At 38.3% G+C, this 21108-nt stretch overlaps 2 protein-coding genes and 1 non-coding gene across 6 annotated transcripts; 1 reads left to right on the forward strand and 2 right to left on the reverse strand.

Annotated features, from left to right (window-relative positions):
• Positions 1-569: 569 nt before the first annotated feature.
• TRNAA-UGC (transfer RNA alanine (anticodon UGC)) lies at positions 570-642 on the reverse strand. Its single transcript has one exon. It is a non-coding gene; the product is annotated as a tRNA-Ala (tRNA).
• Positions 643-3492: 2850 nt separating this feature from the next.
• Positions 3493-11393, reverse strand: LOC131302315 (uncharacterized). 4 transcript variants are annotated; one of them, XM_058328882.1, is made up of 3 exons: positions 10881-11393; positions 8644-8989; positions 3493-3746 (listed from the first exon to the last, which is right to left on the reverse strand). In XM_058328882.1, exons 2-3 carry the CDS (start codon positions 8915-8917, stop codon positions 3667-3669), a joined length of 354 nt encoding a protein of 117 aa, XP_058184865.1. In that variant the 5' UTR covers positions 8918-8989; positions 10881-11393; the 3' UTR covers positions 3493-3666. The 4 variants fall into 4 exon arrangements, with proteins under 4 accessions (XP_058184865.1, XP_058184863.1, XP_058184864.1 ...); XM_058328880.1 differs by having other exon boundaries at positions 8644-8969; positions 10881-11258; XM_058328881.1 differs by having other exon boundaries at positions 8644-8992; positions 10881-11258.
• A 5391-nt stretch (positions 11394-16784) lies between these two features.
• On the forward strand, positions 16785-17774 carry LOC131302763 (uncharacterized). The gene has a single exon (XM_058329566.1). It carries the CDS (start codon positions 16785-16787, stop codon positions 17772-17774), a length of 990 nt encoding a protein of 329 aa, XP_058185549.1.
• Positions 17775-21108: the final 3334 nt, after the last annotated feature.

Consider the following 21108-nt stretch of genomic DNA (forward strand, 5'->3'; position numbering starts at 1 on the left):
CAGATGTGAGGTAGATGGAAAATGTAGTATTTTTTTTCCTGCTTTCTTGGATTATCTATCTATTTTAATATTCGAGGGGAGAGAACCATTTGGTATCTCTTTATTTGGAGCTCCGTCACAAAAATGATTCTCTCTTTTGTCCTCATAAAAAACTGTTTTTTTTACTTTTTCAAAGCACACCGCAAAAATAATAATAATAATTGTTTGGGTAAACTAGTAAAATCACGCCAAACCAACTGCCAGAGCCCCACGGTCCCCACAAATCCTCTTACACAAAAAAAAACTGTCTCTTTCAAAAATCAAACTTGTCGTGCCCAAGTTCTAGAGTATTGCTCCCTCCCTCTAAGCATCCCGGTATTTCGGAAGGCCACGTAAAAATCCACTCTGACAAAACGTAAAAGGAAAAGGGTTATTGAAGCCACCTATGCCGACTCTCATACTTACCGTATCTCTCAACACCGCGTGTCACATTAATCGATACATACATGTGCAAGTCGAATGTCGACAAAATAAGCCGAAAGCTAAATGTTGTCAACATTTTGACTTGCAAAAGCTACATATGGGGGCGTTGGAGATGCGGGGGATCGAACCCCGTGCCTCTCGCATGCAAAGCGAGCGCTCTACCATTTGAGCTACATCCCCTTTTACAAATGTTTATCTTCCGAACCGCTATTTATATCTATTTACAGTTAATGGTTTGTTTTGTGTTGAGAGCTCGTACACATCAAATAGAGAATTGCACATGGTTGGTTAGTCTAAGTTGATTGATAGATTTGCTCTCTACACAATTGATTGGCGTTTGAATCTTATAGTCAAACTGCAAAAAAAGTCGTAATTTATTGTGAATTAATTCCGTAGTTCCGGCGTGAATGACCTGTCTTTGACCGGACCAAAAATGAGATTAGTTGCAGTGCACATAAGCTTGCCCGGACTCCTGACAAAAAACAGAAAAAATTCTACTCCTTGTGGTCGTTGTGAACCCCGTTTGTGACTATACTTGCATTATTGTATGATCTTTGGGGGAAAAAAACATTATAAATTTATAATGAAGGGTGATTTTGCCACTCTCTTTTGTGTCTTGATTAGATGATTTGTTTTGTGAGAGAAGATGAGTGACATTAACAAAAAATGGAGTGGCAAAATCAATTCCATTTATAATATGTCAAGTCCATGTCGTTTACTATGACAGGAGATCGATGCCGAGATCGATCATATTCGTTTTTCTAGAAAATTCTGAAATCGAAAGATATTCGATATTGAGAGTACTATATTTCTGGGTAAGGTGTTTAGGTAGAGAGAGAAAAATCAATAAGTGGAGAGATTTCTTCACAACATTCAAAGACCAAAACAATGGTTGAGGTCCATATCGAAAATATAGTTTTGTATCAAAAAATTGCCTGACTTTTTGTAGGTGTAATAGCACCGTAGTCCGTAACCCCATTGGAGTAAAGGAGAGGGCTTCGTTCGTAGCCCTTTCTTGACTTTTTGTAGGTGTAATAGCACCGTAGTCCGTAACCCCATTGGAGTAAAGGAGAGGGCTTCGTTCGTAGCCCTTTCCGAACTAGGAAACACTTAAAAAAGGAGACTATCGAGTGAAGAATTAGTACTCTCCTGCAGTTATATGAGTGCATCAAAGCAATTTTCCAGTAGAAGAGTTGCAACGTTTGAAACGAAATCTATTTCCCCATTTGGAAAAAAAAAAAACTCCAAAAAGAAATGCAATGTATTGCCGCATCAAAATACCCCTGAATGCGAATGACTAGCGGGAGGTTTGGGGTTTTCTTGGAGTCGTTCCATTCTTCCCATTCTGTTGGAGTAATTTTAGATCCATGATCGATTATGGAATTCAGAAAAGGGTGCAACACGAAGACTTTTTAGGACAGTACTTCTGATGGGATTCAGACATTCGGTGCATTAAGGTTTCAAGCCAAGCAACAAAGCCTTTTGGCAATGACAGAACCAAAGCAACAACAAAGCCTTTTGGCACCACTACTCCAAGCCAAACAACAGAGCCTTTTGGCACGACAGAACCAAGGCAAATAAACCAACAATGTCTTCTTCCATTACTACACCCAGGCCAACCAACAAAGGAAACAGTAGGGGATCACTAAAAAATGGCTAGGAAGAGAAAATCTGGCGAAGGGGCAGCTGAAGAAGGTCTGACGAAGGAAATTTGGCATGGCAAGAAACGGTGAAGGAAGCGAAAGGTCTGATCAAGCATACAACTTTTGCTATTCAAAACACAGACTGCCAAGGAAGGATGACTGAAGGATTTTGGATGTGGATGCAATTCATGCTAATCTGATAGAGATGGAAGGGGGGGGGAAAAAAACTAGGCTTCTAGGGCTTCAAAATTCCGTATCAATTCTTTGCAAATCACTATTTCTGTAATTCTCGCAAGTTTCCCAATTCATCATGAATACATATGATGAAAAACAGAAAACAATGGAGTGGTAGTCAAGTGTCAGGGGTTCAAACCTCACTAAGTAGTAAGTACAACTAACAATGCTAACTTTCGCCGTGAAAAGAAGGAAAACAGAAAAACAGAAAACAGAAACAACGTAAAGGACTTCAGTTTAAGTTTCATGAGCATTTTAGAATGTCAGAAACAAGGGCTGAAATATTCTCTGTGTCACTTTCCAAGGGGGAAAAGAGCCAAAAATGAACACTTCACAGGATAATATGTAAAGCCAAAATGTTAGAAGCTCATCAGAGGATGATAATATGTAATGCAAAAATGACCAAAGAGATTAGGATTCCGTCACAGATGGAGCCTGAGAATGTTGGGCAACGTTGGGCAAGGAACACTCACTCATGGCGTAGCCGAACTGATTGTTATTCTTCTCCATCAGTCGTTTTCAACATTACTGTTTAGTATCAAAGTAGCTCTCATTTAGTTTATTATTTCCATCGTATAGGTAAATAAAGACTTATACTGGTTACTCCCCTCCATAAGAGTTCTATCATATATCTATAGTGAGAGTCATGAGACGCGAGTAGATAACCACTGAAGATCAACTACATAGTCAGAGCTATACCACAAACAAATAGATCCCAGGTTATGAGAGGAGACACGGGCAAAACTAATAAACCACATGGATTCAACTGTCCCTTAAACTAAAGGTAAGTCTACAATCGATCCCCAAAACAATATCCTCTATCATTTTTTCAATAAGCAAACAGTATCCTTCTATTATCCGCTGAAGATTATCAGTAACCAGAGAAGGGTATATGGACTTACCTCGAAAAAGTAGTTATTAGCGGGAAAGAGTTTCAGCTATCCTAAAGGTTTGAACCTGCAATTCTTGTATCCTCACCAAGGATCATTAACAGATGATCATATCAAATATTCCAAACATGCAGTTCATCAGATTGATGTTAAACCATTTCCCAAAATAAGCCCAAATCATCGGGGATGTGGATCAGTTTATAGCTGAATTCAGTGCTTCACATTGGCATCAGAAAGACATGTAAGACCAAACAAATCAAGCAAAAGCTAAATAAAGGTGACATAAGCATTTCCAGTATTTTTCAAATACAGAAACTTCACTAGGAATGAGTTTGAAAGTATAAAGCAAACAGATGTACATTGGTCTCACTGATTATACAAATTCTGACAAAAAGTGGCTGTGTACACCAGCAATATACATCTATTAGTTCGAGTAATCAATAGTCAGGAATGGAAGCAAAGCGATACCCTGCAGCACCCCTCCATGAGTAATATGCAATTCGAGTCTCGTAAAATCCTGCAGTCGAACGAATTGATCATAAAATATGAGCTTTTACTCTTTCTTCAATTCTAGGAAAGATAGTAATCGTAGATAAAATGAAATTTCCACAATGACAGCAAATCCTTCGCATATCATTTGAGGATAAAAATTTGGTTTATACCCCCAAAATTTATTTTGGTTAGACTCATTAGCAGAAAAAAGAAACATATTGAATCTGTCTATTACCACAGCTTACTTTGACATTCCCAATTTCAATCAATATCAACAGGTTCTCCACTCGCCAGTGACTGATGGGAAACAAGAGGATACAGCGTGCACAAGTACATTGAATAATTACCAAGGCTATTTCAATATCATTCCAATAACACAAGACTGTATACAATCAAATAGGTGCCCCTTAAGCTCTGTTGCCTTAATTCGGCAATTCATTTTGTGCCCTCCAGAAAATTTTCATCTTCAATTTAGAAACCACTTGCAGTTCACCACTGGTGGGGATAGAGACCGCTTTTCAGACATCATACAATCCCTTAAAGAACAGAGTATAATCTGTTTAACTTGAGGGCAATGTTCTAAAAGAGTCGCTCAGCTTTCGTCGCTTGGTCGACCACCTTCGAGCTTCGAGACCTATTAATCGCCGATTAATCGGCTTGTAGCAATTAGTCGGGTTTTTATTTATTTATATATAAATACTCCCCAATGACAACTCTCATCAAATATTGAACATTCATCTATCAATCCAACAACATCAATTGTTTTTCAAATATGACATAGAAATCTCTCCTTTACAGAAAACTGTTAACATGATTATAACACCAACTGGTACTGGGTATGGGCCGTTCATTTATTAGTCACTTACCAATTATAATAACTTTATTTATGTACACCAAACAATACTACACTTCATGTTAAGATTTAATAAAAAATATTACTACACTTTGTTTCCAGAATCACTAACGTGTCAATATGGGTATGGGCTTTTAAAAAAAAAACACTAATGTTCGAGGTCGGTGGAGACGTGGAGTGAGAGGAGATCTCGAATTTGAGAGAGAGAGAGGTGATAGGCGGCTTGGAGATCTCGTGTTTTACACAGAGGTATGACAGGTGACTCCGAGATCGATCAATCGATGACTGGGTGTTGAACAAGCCCTAAAAATTATGATTCAAAGCCCTTAAACTGGTATGAGTATATAACAGTTACACCCCTTGATTTTCCAAAATTATAGATTTTACCCCTATTAATCGCCGATAGCCGACTAATCGCCCATTAACCGATTAATCGACTTATCGCCGCTAGACGCCGACTGACTAATCACTGGTTAATCGCCAACTAACTCTGATTAACCTCCTGACCTACTAATTCAACCTTCTGGGCATTAATCTAATCGGTTAGGCCAAATTTCCGATTAATCGCCGATTAGTCGGCGATTAAATCCTTCTTTTAGAACACTGCTTGAGGAGGAAGTGGCATGGGGGCTAGGAGCATTGCTAGGGAGTATCGAGATTTGAAAAAGTTCGAAATCTAATTCCTAGCACTTAGAGCAACCAGTCTTCATCAGAATATTACATCAGCAAGCAAAAGTTTCAAGGAATATTACATCAGCAAGCAAAAGTTTCAAGGAAAACTTTCTGACATCAGCTGAACAGAGAAAATCTAGTAGACAGTTGGAAGTAAAATTTGCATCGCCACTTAACAGGCAATATTTATGGAATTGGACCTAAAAAAACCATTCAGATTTGTTATCGATTAGGTATCAGTGGGAACATAAGGATAAAAGAGTTAACAACGTATCAATCAACCAAATTCCGGGGAAATGGTGGAATTTTGCCAGCGGTATGGAAAGTCGCTCAAGTAATAAGATAAGAAAAGACTAGCGATCATCAGAGTCTACGTATTATGCCATTGTTAAAAAGCAAATCACTGTGCTTATTTTCAACTCCCCGAAGCATTTCGTCGCTTACTACACCCTTCCAGATTTTCTTTTAAATCACTATGCATGCAATACCTGAGAGGCCGGAGTCAATTCTCCTATTCTCTTCAGGATGCAAAAATTGTGTGTTTGTGCGAAGTTTTTAGATTGGTACAGAAGAGCTGAACAAAAAAATGAGCTCAACAAGCACCAGTTTTTCCCCCTTTTATTTGACTGGATAAACAAAACAATTTCGATTGTTTTTCAAGGGCCGCAGTAAGATGAAGGCTCCCCTGGCTTTGGTTCCTTCACCTTCCAGTGAAAAATAATGACAAGAATATTCAGCCAAAAACACTTTCTAAATTAACGGCTTTTTTACTCTCTCGAACATTCAACACTTTTTTGGTTGGGCCTTTCAGACTCAAATCCCTACGAAATGTCGGGATAATTCCTCTAAGGTAGGTGTGAGTCGTCATCAAGATAAGTAGAATAGAGGTAACTAGCTAGTATAAATGAAACTTCATAAGTGAGGTCCTCGTACGTTATCCATTCATCATAAGAACAGATTCTGTCACAGTGACAACCTTGATCGAATGTACAGGCAACCCGATTTCTCAATGATATCTGATGGACTTGCTGTAAAACTTATGGAGTACCAGTTTTGAAATGGCATTTTGGGTTTGTTCTCAAGATGTGCAACATGCTTAACCTACTCATGTTTTAAGTCAATTCACATTACTACTTTGCAGGGGCGGACGTAGGGAGGTGCAAGTGGAGGCCTGGACCCCGCACACCTCCCAATTATCCCACCAATTATACTATATTTTCAAGTCAATTTGGAAAAATTCTATAGGATTGGCCCCTGCAAGTCTCTTGAGTGAAGAAAAAAAAAAATCATAAATTTCCTATATATGTGGTAAACCCCCCTAAAGTTTCAAGTTATCAGCCATTTTTCAGACATGGTTATATACGTACACAATCTCGTCTTCTTTTCAGAAAGCCACAGCAACCACAGAGCCGGTAAACAGCCAAACAACTCTCCTGCCGAGAAGATAGAAATGGGAACCAGGGTACATTATGCAAAATGTCAATAAGAGAAGGAAAACCACTCTTTGCTTCACTTTGTTGACAGCCTTTTCCCTCGGATTGAACTAGTAAGTAGCAATACTTGTATTATTGATGATTTTTTTTGTTATTAATGTAAATATACATGTTATTCGGCCCCCATTGAGTACAAATCCTGCGTCCGCCACTGCTACTTTCGAATTATGGGTACTTCCTGAGCAGTGGCAGATCCATAAAATCAACACAGGAGGGGAACTCATTATTGAAACCTTGGAAATATTTTTTCACAATCAAGCACAACATTATTTTCCAGTCCCAAGTTTCATAGGTTGTAGAATGGATTTCCTAACCAAACTAAAAAGCACTTATTTTCACGTGCAATTAACAGTATTAAAAAAGAATCAGAAGTCCTAGATTTCAAGATCATAAGAAGATTTCAATTACACTTAATAGGTTACTTTTGTAAATTTAAGACTCAAAAGCAAGGATGGCAATCGGGGCAGATATCGGGATTTCCGTACCTGATACCCAAACGGGGAGAGAAGATTTTACCCATAACCGAACCAAACGGGGTTTGGGTATTCTCCTAACTGAATGGGTAACCGAAAGCAGAAAACAGAAGCAGCAAAACCAGAAGAGAGAACCAAGCAGCAAAAACATTTCATCTACACTCTGTTCCGATAAAAAAATAATAATAATCTACACTCTGTAAAATTAAATGAATGATTACCACACATATATATAGAAATGTATCAGGTTGGTCATTTGAATGATGAGATTTAGGAAGCAAACTTCATAGACCACTCTCAGATCTGTTGATGAGAAGTCTGAAACAACATTTCAAAACGAACCCATTTCGAAACACAGAGAGAGACTCATGGAGAAGATGGAGGAAGATCGTCGTTCTCTGGGTGTGAACGACGGCAGTTGGCATATTGGATCAACAATTCGACAGCGACAACTTTAGTCACAGTGAAGTGGAGGCGCCACTTTCTTCTCTTCACAGTTGAGTGGAGGAAGTGGGTTTGCTGGAGAGGAAGAAGTGGGTTTGTGCAGTGGAGACTGGAGAAGAGTGAGAGAGGGAGGGGTGTGAGATCAAAACCAGGGGAGAGAGAGAGAGAGAGAGAGAGAGAGAGAGAGAGAGAAATAGGATGGATGTGCAGCTGACTTAGGCAGATCTGTGAACCCTATACACCCCTCACACCTACTGCTATACTTATATATGAAGGGTACTTTTGTAATTTTGTAATTTTGGTTTGGTTCGGGTATCGGTTCAGGTAACAATTAAACCATAACCGAACAGATACCCGTTCGGTTATCCAATGCCTCAACCATACCCATACCCACAGGGAAAAATTCGGTTATGGTTCGGTTATTTCGGTTCGTTTCGGTTCTGGTACCCATCGGTTCAGTATATATTGCCATCTCTACTCAAAAGAGTGATTAATATGATAACTACTAAATACTTGGGGGAACTAATAATAATCTTTGAGGGAAAATATGGAACATATTGCAAACTTGAAGGGTACAAGCACAAGAATTGGCAATTTTGGGGGCACGACCCCCCTGAAGTGAATGTGCATCCACTGTTCCTGAGCCTGTTCTCTCTCCACGTTCTGATTACTTCAGCACACACTAGCCCCGAGCAAATGAATACAACAGCCCATTAGTTTTACTTGAGCAACTAAGGAAATGTTTTAATGTCATGTAATAATTGGCTCGTATATTATGTTTATGGTATTTCAAAACACAAAGTTTGCACAACAGAAGGACCCAGGAACACAGGTTTCCTAAGGCTTTGCATGCCAATATCATTTAAGGAGAAACAAAGGCTCGATTCAATTTGTCAAGATAAATAGTTTTGATTCAACACATGGTTCATCAAGGAGCAAATAAAAAGTGATCCAATTTGAGACATACATACTATTTTTTTAACATACCTGGGAGGAAGGTGAGAATTCCAAGTCCTAAAAGGCCATAACCTTGAGACCGATCTCCTCCCATGTGGCCTGTGAAGATGAAGTAGGAGAGAAAGAGAAGCATGCATCCAAGAGAGAGCAAGAAAAGTGCAAGGGCAATGGATTTCCAAGGTACTTTGTCAAAGGACTTCGGTGCATAGTCATATCGAGGATCATATCCACCAACAATATAGTCATCTTCATCAGCAGCAAGACGAGTATAACGAACGTTACGCTTAGTTGCCATACTAGTCATATTGCAACTTTTCTAGTTGTTGATAAAGACGTGCCTGTGAATACCTTGAGCTCTACAGAGCAATGACCTAAGCTGCTTCAGAAACAAAGGAATAAAAAGAACAGATAAACAAAATGCCATGAGAGCAACAAAATGTGAGCCAAAAAGTTAGATTTTTTCCCGGCCCTTGCACGGGTTAAAGAGAACCGAGGAGATAAACACAGATAACCGGACAAGTAAAATAAAAAAAAAAGCTGGAAGGCAAGGCAACTCAGTAGACAGAGACCACAGGGGAAATTGATTCTGTCCTTGAGAAGAAGTGCATGACTTTTTAATATGTAAAACACCAACTCAGCCTTCAATGTCTTCTTCCCATTTCAATAACACCTCCACAATATCCAACAAAAGTGACGACCTAAGAAAAATTCGGTGCATTTTTGGAATTGTCTAGTCCTCATAATTCATCCTATTTGTCGTTACATTCTCGATGTAGTTCTTAACATAGTGATAAAGATCACATCAGACAAACATGATACAATCCAATATCGATTTAACTTACCATAAAAATCAAAGTAGAATCTCACGACTAGTAGGATCTTATTGCAATGATTAAGAATGTAAGAAGCAAAACTAGAATGCTAAAGTTGAGACTATATCTGTGATCTTGTTTCCATCTCTCTAACTTTGTTACTCACCCATTTACTAATGATAAATAAAACTCACAACTCAATGAACATTGCAAGTCAATCAATAATAATTTGCACCTTTTGAAGCTAACTTTAACAAATTCAGCTTCTTTGCCTGAACCTAAATTTGGTTAACTTGTGAAAAAAGCAGATGAATTAGGAAAGCATGATCCACGAACTCGAGGACCGTACAGAAGCCTAGAAAGCAACTATTTCAGACAGTGCCCGATACACATCTGGTTCACGAAGATTACAAAGAAAGCTCTGAATTTGATAACAGTTACGAATTACTCCCGTTAATTGGAAGTTTACAAGTCACAGTCACAGGACTTCATATTCAGGAGAGATTATTAGGATCGGATGAACTCACCGGCGTCAGCGGCGGCGATGGAGGGAAGTGGGACGACGACGTAGAAGATGGGAAAATGGTGTGAGAAGGGGTTGTTTGGCAACTTGGAATTGGGACGGATACTTTTCGGGTCTCTAGACTCAACCTTCTCTAGGTGAACAATACGAGTCGTATTGTTCACAGAGAAAATGTTGAGTCTAGAGACCCGAAGAGAACCCCGTTCAAAACACGCGACCCGAAAAGTATCCGTCCCAATCCCAAGTTGCCAAACAAACCCTTCTCACTCCATTCCATTCTCCCATCTTCTACGTCGTCATCCCACTTCCCTCACTCTATCGCCGCCCGCTCACACCAGTGAGTTCATTCATCCAATCCTAATAATCTGTCCTGAATCCTGTGACTGTGAAATTTAAAATTTTAAACTTCCAATTAACGGAGTAATTCGTAACAGTTATCAAATTCAGGGCTTTCTTCGTAATCTTCGTGAACCAGATGTGTATCGGGGCACCTTCTAAAATAGTTGCTTTCTAGGCTTTCTACCCAGGGTACGGTCCTCAAGTTCGTGGATCATGCTTTACTAATTCATCTGCTATTTCTATTTTCACGAGTTAACTAAATTTAGGTTCAAGCAAAAAAGCTGAATTTGTTAAAGTTAACTTGAAAAGGTGCAAATTATTATTGATTGACTCGCAATGTTCATTGAGTTGTGAGTTTTCGGTCGGTTCGGTCCGGGGTGGATTTGCCAGAAACCGATCGGGTTCAGGGTATATATTTCCAGGACCAATCCCGACCGGTATTAGTTTCAGTTCGGTTCGGGGTGAGTTCGGGGAATTTGGTCCACCCTGATCCTAATATCTTTCTCTTTTCTGCATAGATTCCTATGCAAATCCATGACCATGATCCAGACAAAGAAGTATGACAATCAGGAATTGATGAAACAATAACTTACATGTATAGGTGGAAGTGTTGTCTCTGGTATTCCGTTCGGTTCCTTATCAACCGGAAAGTGTTTTTGTTTTTGAGCCAGAGCTTTCGAAATCTCGGAAGCAGAGAGGCTCCACGATCTGGACAAGAACTCCAAAGGTTCCTTTGGTGTTTGTGGTTGAGGAATCGGGTGAGAGAGAAGTGAGAGAAATGGGGGATGGCGGACAAGGCGGCGTGCGTGGTGGGGGCGGCGGAGGCGAGGGCGGCGCTGGTGGAGGAAGGCGGCGGAGATCGTGGAGGTGAGAGAGAAGGGAGAGAACTGGGGGAAGAGAAGGGGAGGGACGAGGGTGTCTGCGGTCTGGAGCGAAGACTGGAGAGTTAGAGATAGGTTGGGCCAGCATTCGGTTCGATTCGGTTCAGTTTGGTCCGTATAGATTTTCAAAAAATCGAGACCGAACAAAACCTAGGTTGGTTCAGTTCAATCCATCCCGAAAAACCGCCCCTGGACCGACCGAACCGATCACTCGATTTTTTCAATCTTTTTCGATTCTGTTGGGTTCGTAACAGCCCTACTAAATGGATTCAAATCATTATTTTTTCCGAATTGTAAGAATGTCATACTCCTCGCATACATCAACTAAAATGTCATTTAACAAACAATGTAATGGAAATGCACCCTCTAATTTACTACTTCCCCTGTCCTCATTTTACAGGTCGAACAAATTTTATGGAATAGAGAAAATACTCTTTTATCTATCCCTCCCCACGCGTTTGTTTTTTTGCTAAGCTAAAAAGGTGGAGGGGAGGGCGATCGGGTATAGCAACTCTCTTCTGGGCGTGACCACAAGGACTCCAGACCGTCAACGAATCCCAAGAGAGACCAAAAAACCATATCAACTACCGCCCCACTGAGGACTAGCGGGCAAAGCGGGAGGAGAAGGACCAACTAATAAAAGGGGAAATGACGGCCAAGAACGTGATTTGATAATTAATGCTCGACAATGACAGGTTCAGTATTAACAAATATTCTTAACTTATTTTTACAAGTATCTATATTATAAAACATGACGGTTTTCTATTAAAATGTCTATTCATACAAATAGAGCACCCTCTACAACCGTTCGATCTTACTTCCTATTAACTTTGTAGCCGTCGGATCGAATGAATATTTCCTAATGTATAAATCTACAGTGTCTATTCATACAAACAGAGCACCCTCTACAACCGTTCGATCATACTTCCTATTAACTTTGTAGCCGTTAGATCGAATGAATGTTTCCTAATGTATAAATCTACAATAATGTAAATGTTTTCCAAACTTCCAAATTATGCACACTGCTATAATCCGCCAAAATTATATATTCCGGAAAGGCATGATTGCATAATCCTAATGCTAATTGTATAATCAGCCAATTTTCAGGAGAGGCATGATTGTTTAATCAGCCAATATTGTATAATCCTAATCCTAATGCTATATTCCGGAAATTAATTCAATCATGCCTTTCTTTTATTGACTAATCCTAATCCTAATCTCAACTCTCTTTTTTATTGACTAATAATACTTCGAAAATTAGTGACTAATCCTAATGCTATAATCAGCCAAAATTTGAAATAAAAATAATGAAATTTATATAATATGACAAGAAAGTTTTCTACCAAATCCTGATATCCTGATTTATTGTGAGGGTCAAAAAAAAAAAACTTAATTTATCCCTCGGTTAAATTAAGACTTGCCGTTGATTGACTTAAAGATCTGATTGTCGTTGATTGACTTAAAGATCCGATTGCCTGTTGTAATGACTTACTTTTTTTCTATCCAATTTACATATTGCCGATTGTAATGATTTCCGAAATTGCCGATTGTAGTTGATTTGGGTGTAATTAAAGACTTGATTGTAAAGACTTGCCGTTAATTGGGTGAGTATAAATGGGTGATTTATGAATTTGCTGTTGATTGGGTAAGTGCTATATTGGAAATACAAATCGGGTAAGCAAATTTGCCATTGATTGAACAATACAAATTGGGTGAAACAAATTTATCTCCCTCTCTCTCCCTAATCGTTTCTCTTTCTCTCTCTCTCCTTAAACGTTTTCTTTCCAGTTCTCTTTTCCATCTCCCTGACTATCGCATTATCTCCAATTCTCTCACCACAAGTATGGCTCTTTAGTTCATTTTTTTTCCAGTTCTTCATTTTTTTTTCCCAGTTCAATTTGTTAAGTTCAACTCCAAAAAAATTCGATTACGCTCGGTTCAAATTAGAGTGACGGCTGTACTGAGTATAATATTTGAATCTTTTTTTTTTGAGAACATACAAAGAGAGAGAGAGTTTCAATTCGAACAATTCAAAAGTGCAATGGTAATGAAAAAGTTCATTCTATAGGATTGAATGAAGAAGTTTTTTTTTTTTTACCCTCATAATAAATCAAGATTTGGTAAAAGTTTAATCATGATTGCCCTCACATAATGATTTTACTTTTTTTCTATCTATTTGGTTATGAAATTCTACGACTTTCAAGTTATTTGCTATCATCAAAATCGTGCATAGCACGGGTCTTATGAGATTCTCAAATGGGATAATTAGTAACACAATTGAACAAAAATGTCTATTCATACATTACTCAAACTATTGGTACATCAGTGTTTTTTGATTTGATCAAGATTTATGCGTTCGAGTTTGTTCTATGCGTCTTAGTTGGTTTCTTTCAAGCAAGGTAATTTTGTGATTGATCTCATAATCTCCACACACACACACACACACACACACATATATACACACACACACCACGGGTCCAGTGAGGGATCGCTTACCAGTCTACCGTGCGGACCTCCCCTTTTCCGATCGAATTGCAACGATCCGAGCCGCTCAATGTGTTCAAAACGTGATTTTAAGAGTACATGTGAGAAATCAGCAAAAAAAAATGATCGGGAAGGGTATGATCCGAGCAGTTTTTTACTGAACCGTTCAATAAAAAATTGCTCGGATCAAGCCCTTCCCGATCATTTTTTTTGCTGATTTCTCGGGGGTATCCTTTAAATCACATTCTGATCACTTTGAGCGGCTCGGATCGTCCCAATTCGATCGGAAAATGAGAGTCCCGCACAGTAAGCCCGTGCGGGATCCCTTAAGGGAACCAGACTCTATATATATATATATATATATATATATATATATATATATATATATCCACTGATCAAAAAATTGTTTAACAGATAGGCTCACTTATAAGAAGCTTTTAAAAAAAGAAGATTTACAGTTAATCATTTCATTCTTAATTTATGAAATTTCTAATAAAGAGATGGTTAGTTTGTTCTTAGAGGCATTCAACGGGGAGATCATGTGCAACCAAAGTGAGTGTGATTTACATAACTTTTCTATGATTTTACTTTCTTACGTATCCAAAAAAAATTCATGGATTTATGTGATTTTAGACGTCGTTTACAGATTTGCTGAGGTTCTTCTGAGCACACCAAACATCAACCAAGGTAATGGCATGAATTTAATCTATTGTAATGTTTGCTCATGCGATGTGTGATTTTTCCCCAATCTTAATTTGATTTTTGCCTAATCTTAATTTGGTACAAGCTTTTGTTTACTAGGAACGGGCTTTCTCTATTATCTATTGACAGATATCAATGTTTGGATTGCCCTAATCATAATCGCTTTCTGGAGACACATCGTAGGCAAGAAAAATGGTATACAACCATATATTTTTGTCATTTTATTATTATTGATTATTTTACCTACCCAAAATCAATATAGATTTTTTGTTTGCATTGATGTTTGGATGGTGTTTTTTATTTTATCAAAATTTTATGCATTTGAGTTTGTGCATATAGAAGTTAGAAATTGAAAAATTATTTGCTCTTCACTTGCTAATTTAAGTTAAACAAGTCAATAAATTTATTTGGGTTATTATTTTCCGCAAAGTTGAATTCATTGGGTAGGGGTTGATGTATTTGATTGAATGTCCAGTATTTGTTTGAATCGTTCAAGCCGTGTCTTCAAACACGGACATCTACTAGTTAATTATGAAAACACGTCCGAAGCCGACATTTTCTCTAATAAAAACCTCCCCAAAACTAGTCGACGGAGATGGCTAGACGCCGAAATGGACTTCACGTTTCGTTTGGTTTGTTCTGCTAAATTTCTTAGGCTGGAACAATGGGCTAACTTATACTTTTGGTCCTGGCTCAATTGGGTCAACTTCTGGGCTAACATTTAACTTGTGGATGATTTGTTAAGCCCATTAGAGTTTAATTTCGTCACCGTCCAATCCCCAGAGCAAAATTAATTCAGAGAAGGAACACCACAGTATAAATGCAACAACTTATGTCATCTCAAAATTCATTCCTAAAACTGAAGATGAAAATTAAGTTTGAAGGGATATTAATGAAATTGAGCATTATCTTGTCAGAATCAATCAACTACACGAATACTGTCACGGGAAAAAGATAAATTGAATTTTAGTAACAAAACAAATTAGAAAAAACTTATCTAAAGCAATGTTCCAAACTGGTTTGAATCCGGTTATTTACACAGTTGTTTAGTAACAAAACAAAACAAATAATTACGTGACATTAGTAAATCAGTTGATTGGCTTAGAAAATTTGCTTGGGTAGCTATGAATATATGTAGCAGAAGAGAAAAATCTTGAGAGGCTTACACAAATATCTCGTAAATTTGGTTGATTTGATTATGGAGAATATTATAAATAAGACTTTAATTTTAAGTATTATTTGGCAACTACCCTTAACTGTTCATTATTTTCGTGCAATCTAATTGGATTTTGGTCAAGAGGGTATTCCTTCTTTAATAATTCAAAATATCTGATTTCTTAAATGCATTTTCACCACCAAATTGACCAAAACAAGACGTGAAATTTATTACCAGTTTTGCCTTTTTTAAATGTTGAGTGAATAATTTAGAACCATAGTTTTGCTTCAAGGGGAAAATGATAATCACCGCATAATAATTGTTCTTAATCATCGTGCAAGCTACTTATGAACCACTACACAAGACTCTAATTGGTGTAGAAGAAAGAAAGAAAAAACATGGTTCTAGAGTGCGTCAACGCACTACATTTGTGTATTGCATTTCAATGAATTCCATCGAGATCTCCTCATTGTGATCTGAATGGTTAGAGCCCGTTGAACACTACGACTATATCTTAAATTAAGTTAACTAAGAATTAATAATTGTACGAATGAGATAAATTTGTCCTACAATTTATATACTATATATAGTGATCATCTTTTCTTTATTTTTATACTAAACATGATTCGATGAAGCGGCGACTAATGATACGAAACCAATTTAATTATTTATTTGGATCATATACTCCACGAACCCTATAAGTTTAATGGTTCATAACAAAGCGATGATGATGAGATCTCTGTAGAGCTAACCGATGTGTACTACACTCCGTCAAGCATTGGCACACCGTAGGACTTCTTGTAACCAAAAAAAAAAAAGAAAAGAAAAAAACTTGTCGACATATCCGAAGGTCATGCCTACCAAAAGCAGTTTTGTTTTCGCATCAGCTAAGTTCACTAAACTTTCACAAAACACAATAATGCTTCTTTGGGGAGAAAACAAAAGTCTCTTAAACTATGATTAAATCTAAGAAATCTAACCAAATCCACCATGGGAGTTATGCGTTAGTTTCTACTTTCTGGCAGTAGTTGAAGATAGGAAGGAAATTAGAAACCTAACTTTATTATAGAAAAAACTTCATACTCCTAATTAAATCTCTCTCTCTCTCTCTCTCTCTCTCTCTCTCTCTTAGAAACCTAACTTTATTATAGAAAACATCATACTCCTAATTAAATCTCTCTCTCTCTCTCTCTCTCTCTCTCTCTCTCTCTCTCTCATATATGCATTCATCATATGCAACTTATATCAAAGCCAAATTCTATATTGACATCTAAATGGAAGAATTCACGTATGTTCATGTGGGGAGTGCAGGGAAAATCATGAGGAGATCAGTCTTCACCTTTCTTCAATACTATGAGTACTTCACCACCACTCCAGTTCTCCTTATCCTGCCCTTCTCAGCCTCAATTCTCCTCTCACAATCTCTTTCTGCTTCATTTTTCGCACCACTTCTTAACACCCATGCTTTGCTCAGATCACTCTTCAATACCATTGGATTTTCTCCCTCTTCCCAGTTTCTCTCCCTCCTCAACATCATCAATCTTTCTCAAACCCTTTTCACCTCTGTTTTTACTCTATTTTTTGCCCTCACATCACTTCTCCTAGGAAAATTGCTCATAATTCAAGCTCTTATCCACCAGAAACCTTTTTTTCAAATACCCTTTTCCTCATTCACATCACTCTATAAGCCCCTATTCCTAACTCAACTCTGCAATTCAGGCCTCATCATTTTTATCAACATAAACGCCTTTTCTCTCCTCTTCGCGGCCTTCAATACCCTCGATTCATTCGGCTACACAACAAACAACCCTCTTCCCCTTATCGTTTCCAAAGCGATTTTGTACACAATTCTTGCCAATCTGAGTGTCATATGTAACCTTGCTTTGGTGGTGGCAGGGTGGGGAAATTGTTCCGGTTTCGCGGCTATAAACAAGGCTTGTTGTTTGTTGAGTTGGAAAAGGAGCTCAATAATATTTTCCATGATTCTTCCTATCAATCTGGGTATGCTTGCTGTGGAGGGGTTGTTCCGGCACCGGGTCGTAAGAGCTGATCATATAATCGAACAGTCTGGCTTTTCGCTGGCTATGGAAGGGGTGTTTATCGCTTACTTGTATTCCCTCCTAATTGTTCTCGACACAATTGCAAGCTGCCTCTTTTTCAAGAGCACCAAAGAAGATACACAGATAGATTATGCTGAAGGGAGGTATTATTTCCAGATCAAGATTGTCAAGAAAGAAGACCAAGCAGATAATGTTCCAAGTTGATGAAGGTTTTGTGCATCATTCCATTTAGGCATTATGACAAACAGAAGTTGTGCAAATGGTAAACCTAATGAAAATGCATTATTTGATTTTATCAGTCATTTCTGTTCGAAATTAATCCCAACTGGACGCTTCTGGCTTGTTGTGCTGCTCATGTCGGTAAAGAGAACTATTACTCCTCCCTGTTGCGAGGAATGTGTAAATAGAGAATAGGCCATGTTTTGTTCATCTGTGTCTTCGGCGATATGTCAATTGACAATTGGCTCGTGAAAAGCTCGTTCGAGATTTGTTGTTTGAACATATTTGTGAAATTCGTTAAGCTTTTCGAACCAAGCTTGCTTGAAAAAGCTACTGCGGCTTGTTCGACCTATGATGTTTAAAAGATTCAAGCTACTCGAAATCATTTTTTGATCGGCTCGATTAAAACTCATGTAATATGGGCTCTCCTTCTAAAAAAAAGTCAAACTTGAAAACATTTTTAAAGCTCGTTTCAAATTGAACTCAAGCAATCAATTGTTGGGCTCGTTCGATTAGTTTTCGGCTCTAAGAACAAATTTCTCCAAAATCACCACCCATTCCGGTCATTTTTTTTGTTGATTTCTCGCGAATACCCTTAAAATCACGTTCTGAACACATTGAGCGGCTCGGATCATCGAAATTCAATCGGAAAAGGGAGGTCCGCATTTTATTAAAATGAGGTGGTCCTTACGGGGGACGGACTGATATATATATATATATATATATATATATATATATATATATATATATATATATATATATCTATATATATATATATAGAGAGAGAGAGAGAGAGAGAGAGAGAGAGAGAGAGAGAGAGAGAGAGATCCTCTCTCCTATCTCCATGGTTGTGAAATTTTGTATTTCAATATCAACCATATATGAAAAGAATTAACCTTATGGTAGAATTTGGAGGTGACCCCTTCGTAGGGATGGCAATTCCGGCCGACCCGCCCCGCCCCGTTCCCCGTCCCCCGTCCCCCGTCCCAAATGGGTAGGGGATTCGGGGATTATTTGGGAATCGAGTAGGGTATGAGGATAATTTTCAAAAAAAAGTGGGGAACGGATAGGGGGTGGATATGAGGTAGTACCTGCCCGATCCCCGCCCCACTAGCCTACTATATATATAGATAAGTTAGGATTTTTCCATTTCCCAGTCGTCACTCTAGAGACTTGCGTTTCCGATCCCAAGCCCCACTAGCCTATTGGTCTTGTTTGTTTGAAACTATTTTTATTTTAATTTGGTTTGTAATGCACTATGACAGCAACTATGTGACTGTTTTAATTTAAATTTGGTTTGTAATGGCACTACGGCAGCAAATGTGACTGTTTTAATTTTGATTTGGTTTGTAATAGCACTATGATAGCAACTGTGGCTGTTTTCCTTGGTATTTGGTTTGTAATGGCAACGTAGATTGTTTTTTTTTTTTTTTAATTTAGTTTCATGGTTCGTATTTTATGGCAGATGACTTTTTTTTTTTAAAGTTTTGAATCTTTGGATCTCCGATTCCCCGTGGGGATCCCCGCTCCCCCTTTGGGGCGGGGATGGAGGGCAAAAATAAATCCCCGGTGGGGATTGGGGCGGGGATGGGGAGGGATTTGGGTTTGGGGATCGGAGACGGGGATAGTGGTATCCACCCCTGACCCTCCCCATTGTCATCCCTACACCTTCGTCCGCCCTTAACACTATATATTAGAGTTCACCTAACAACGTGACCCGAATCGAAATGATGGATCCTAACAAATGTAATTTACATGGAGAAAATTACGGTTAGGGAAAAATTACTGAATACCTAACTTGGCCATGAATAAGATAATTTAGAAAAATTCTTAGTAAATAAATTGAGCTCGGATAGTTAAAAGGCAACTTATAAATAAACATCCACAAATTATTTTAACTATATTTACAGCACCATTAGTCCCAAACCATTTAAAATTGGTTCGAGGGCTGCGAACGAATCGAGCAATTCGAGTCTCGACTCGACTCAACTGGTTTAGTAAACGAACCGAGTTAGCTTGAGCTGAGATCAAACAATATTAAGCTTGGCTCGGTTATATAGACTCCGTTGTGTAAATAAACTGAGCTCGGATAGTTAAGAGCTTGGCTTGTTTAAAAACAAGTCGAGCTGGAACACTCAAAAGCTTGACTTGGCACCCAACTAAGCAGAAGAAAGGGGATGTATGAGTCAATTTTTGGAAAGAGGAGGGACAAGAGAGGAAAAACACCGGTGTAAAAACTAGGGCTACAATGCCCGCAAACTTGGTGCAGTATAAAAACGGAGGAGAGGCCGGAAAGAAGTCAAGGCGCCCGAGGCCGAGCGCTTCCCCCGTGAGTGGCAGGGGTGGCGTGGTATTCCACGGGAGAGGTTTTAATTCGTGGCGTACGCAATACTGTGTGCGATGGGCGTCTCTTAACAGCAAAAATCAAGGGGATTTCCATGGCCGCTTTGCTGCTTCAGCTTTCTGCAGCCAAAGTGATGGGTTTTTCCCCCTACACTTACCACTTTTACGCTTTTTTCTTTCTTTCTTTCTTTCTTATTTCCCTTGTAAATCCTGTGTATGCATATGTATATTTGCGTATGTGTATATGGAAGGTATGGTTTTTGCCTGTTAGGGCTAAGTTTCTTAGGAAAGATTTTTATTTTTTCGATCATGAGTTCTTGAGAGAGATTGATGAGTTATTGCAATCTCTTTCTCTCATGAAAGGCTTCTATTATTATCATTGTTCATATATTAGTTTATCTTTTTATTTGAAAAGAAATGAACCAATGGAATAGCATTAGTGTAATTTAGATGGGTAAAGGCCAAACAATTCAAGTGCGATTGTCACATTGTTTCTATAGGGTCTTAAGAAAACATCAAAATTGAATTTTTGAAAACATAGGTGCATTTAGAATCCTCCTAACACAGGAGGAAGATTATCATGTAGTGAAATTTTTTCAAATTCCTCACTAGCGATAAACTATTAAATCAATACTTATGTAGCATGAATACAGACATAGCACTAAATATTGAGGTTATGTTAAGCCCTGCTTGATTGGCTCTCATTTTTAAGTTTTAAGGGCTACTGGAAAAATTGTCAACCTTGCTGCCTACTTGCACTGCATTCTAACCACTCGTAGGATTTTTCCTCTTCCATACTTTCTTCAAGATGGTGGCAAGCTTCTCTTTGACCCTGAGGTAGTATCTGTACCATAGTTACCCCTTGAAGTTAGGCTTGTGTTGAAATGGAAACTTGCCTTGTGAGTATCCACTGGCCATCTCATACCTGTACTAACAATCTAAAGTCAAAATTGTACATGAATTTACGTATAAAGGA

The sequence above is a fragment of the Rhododendron vialii genome, chromosome 10a (assembly GCF_030253575.1).
Source record: "Rhododendron vialii isolate Sample 1 chromosome 10a, ASM3025357v1".
Taxonomy (NCBI): Eukaryota; Viridiplantae; Streptophyta; class Magnoliopsida; order Ericales; family Ericaceae; genus Rhododendron; species Rhododendron vialii.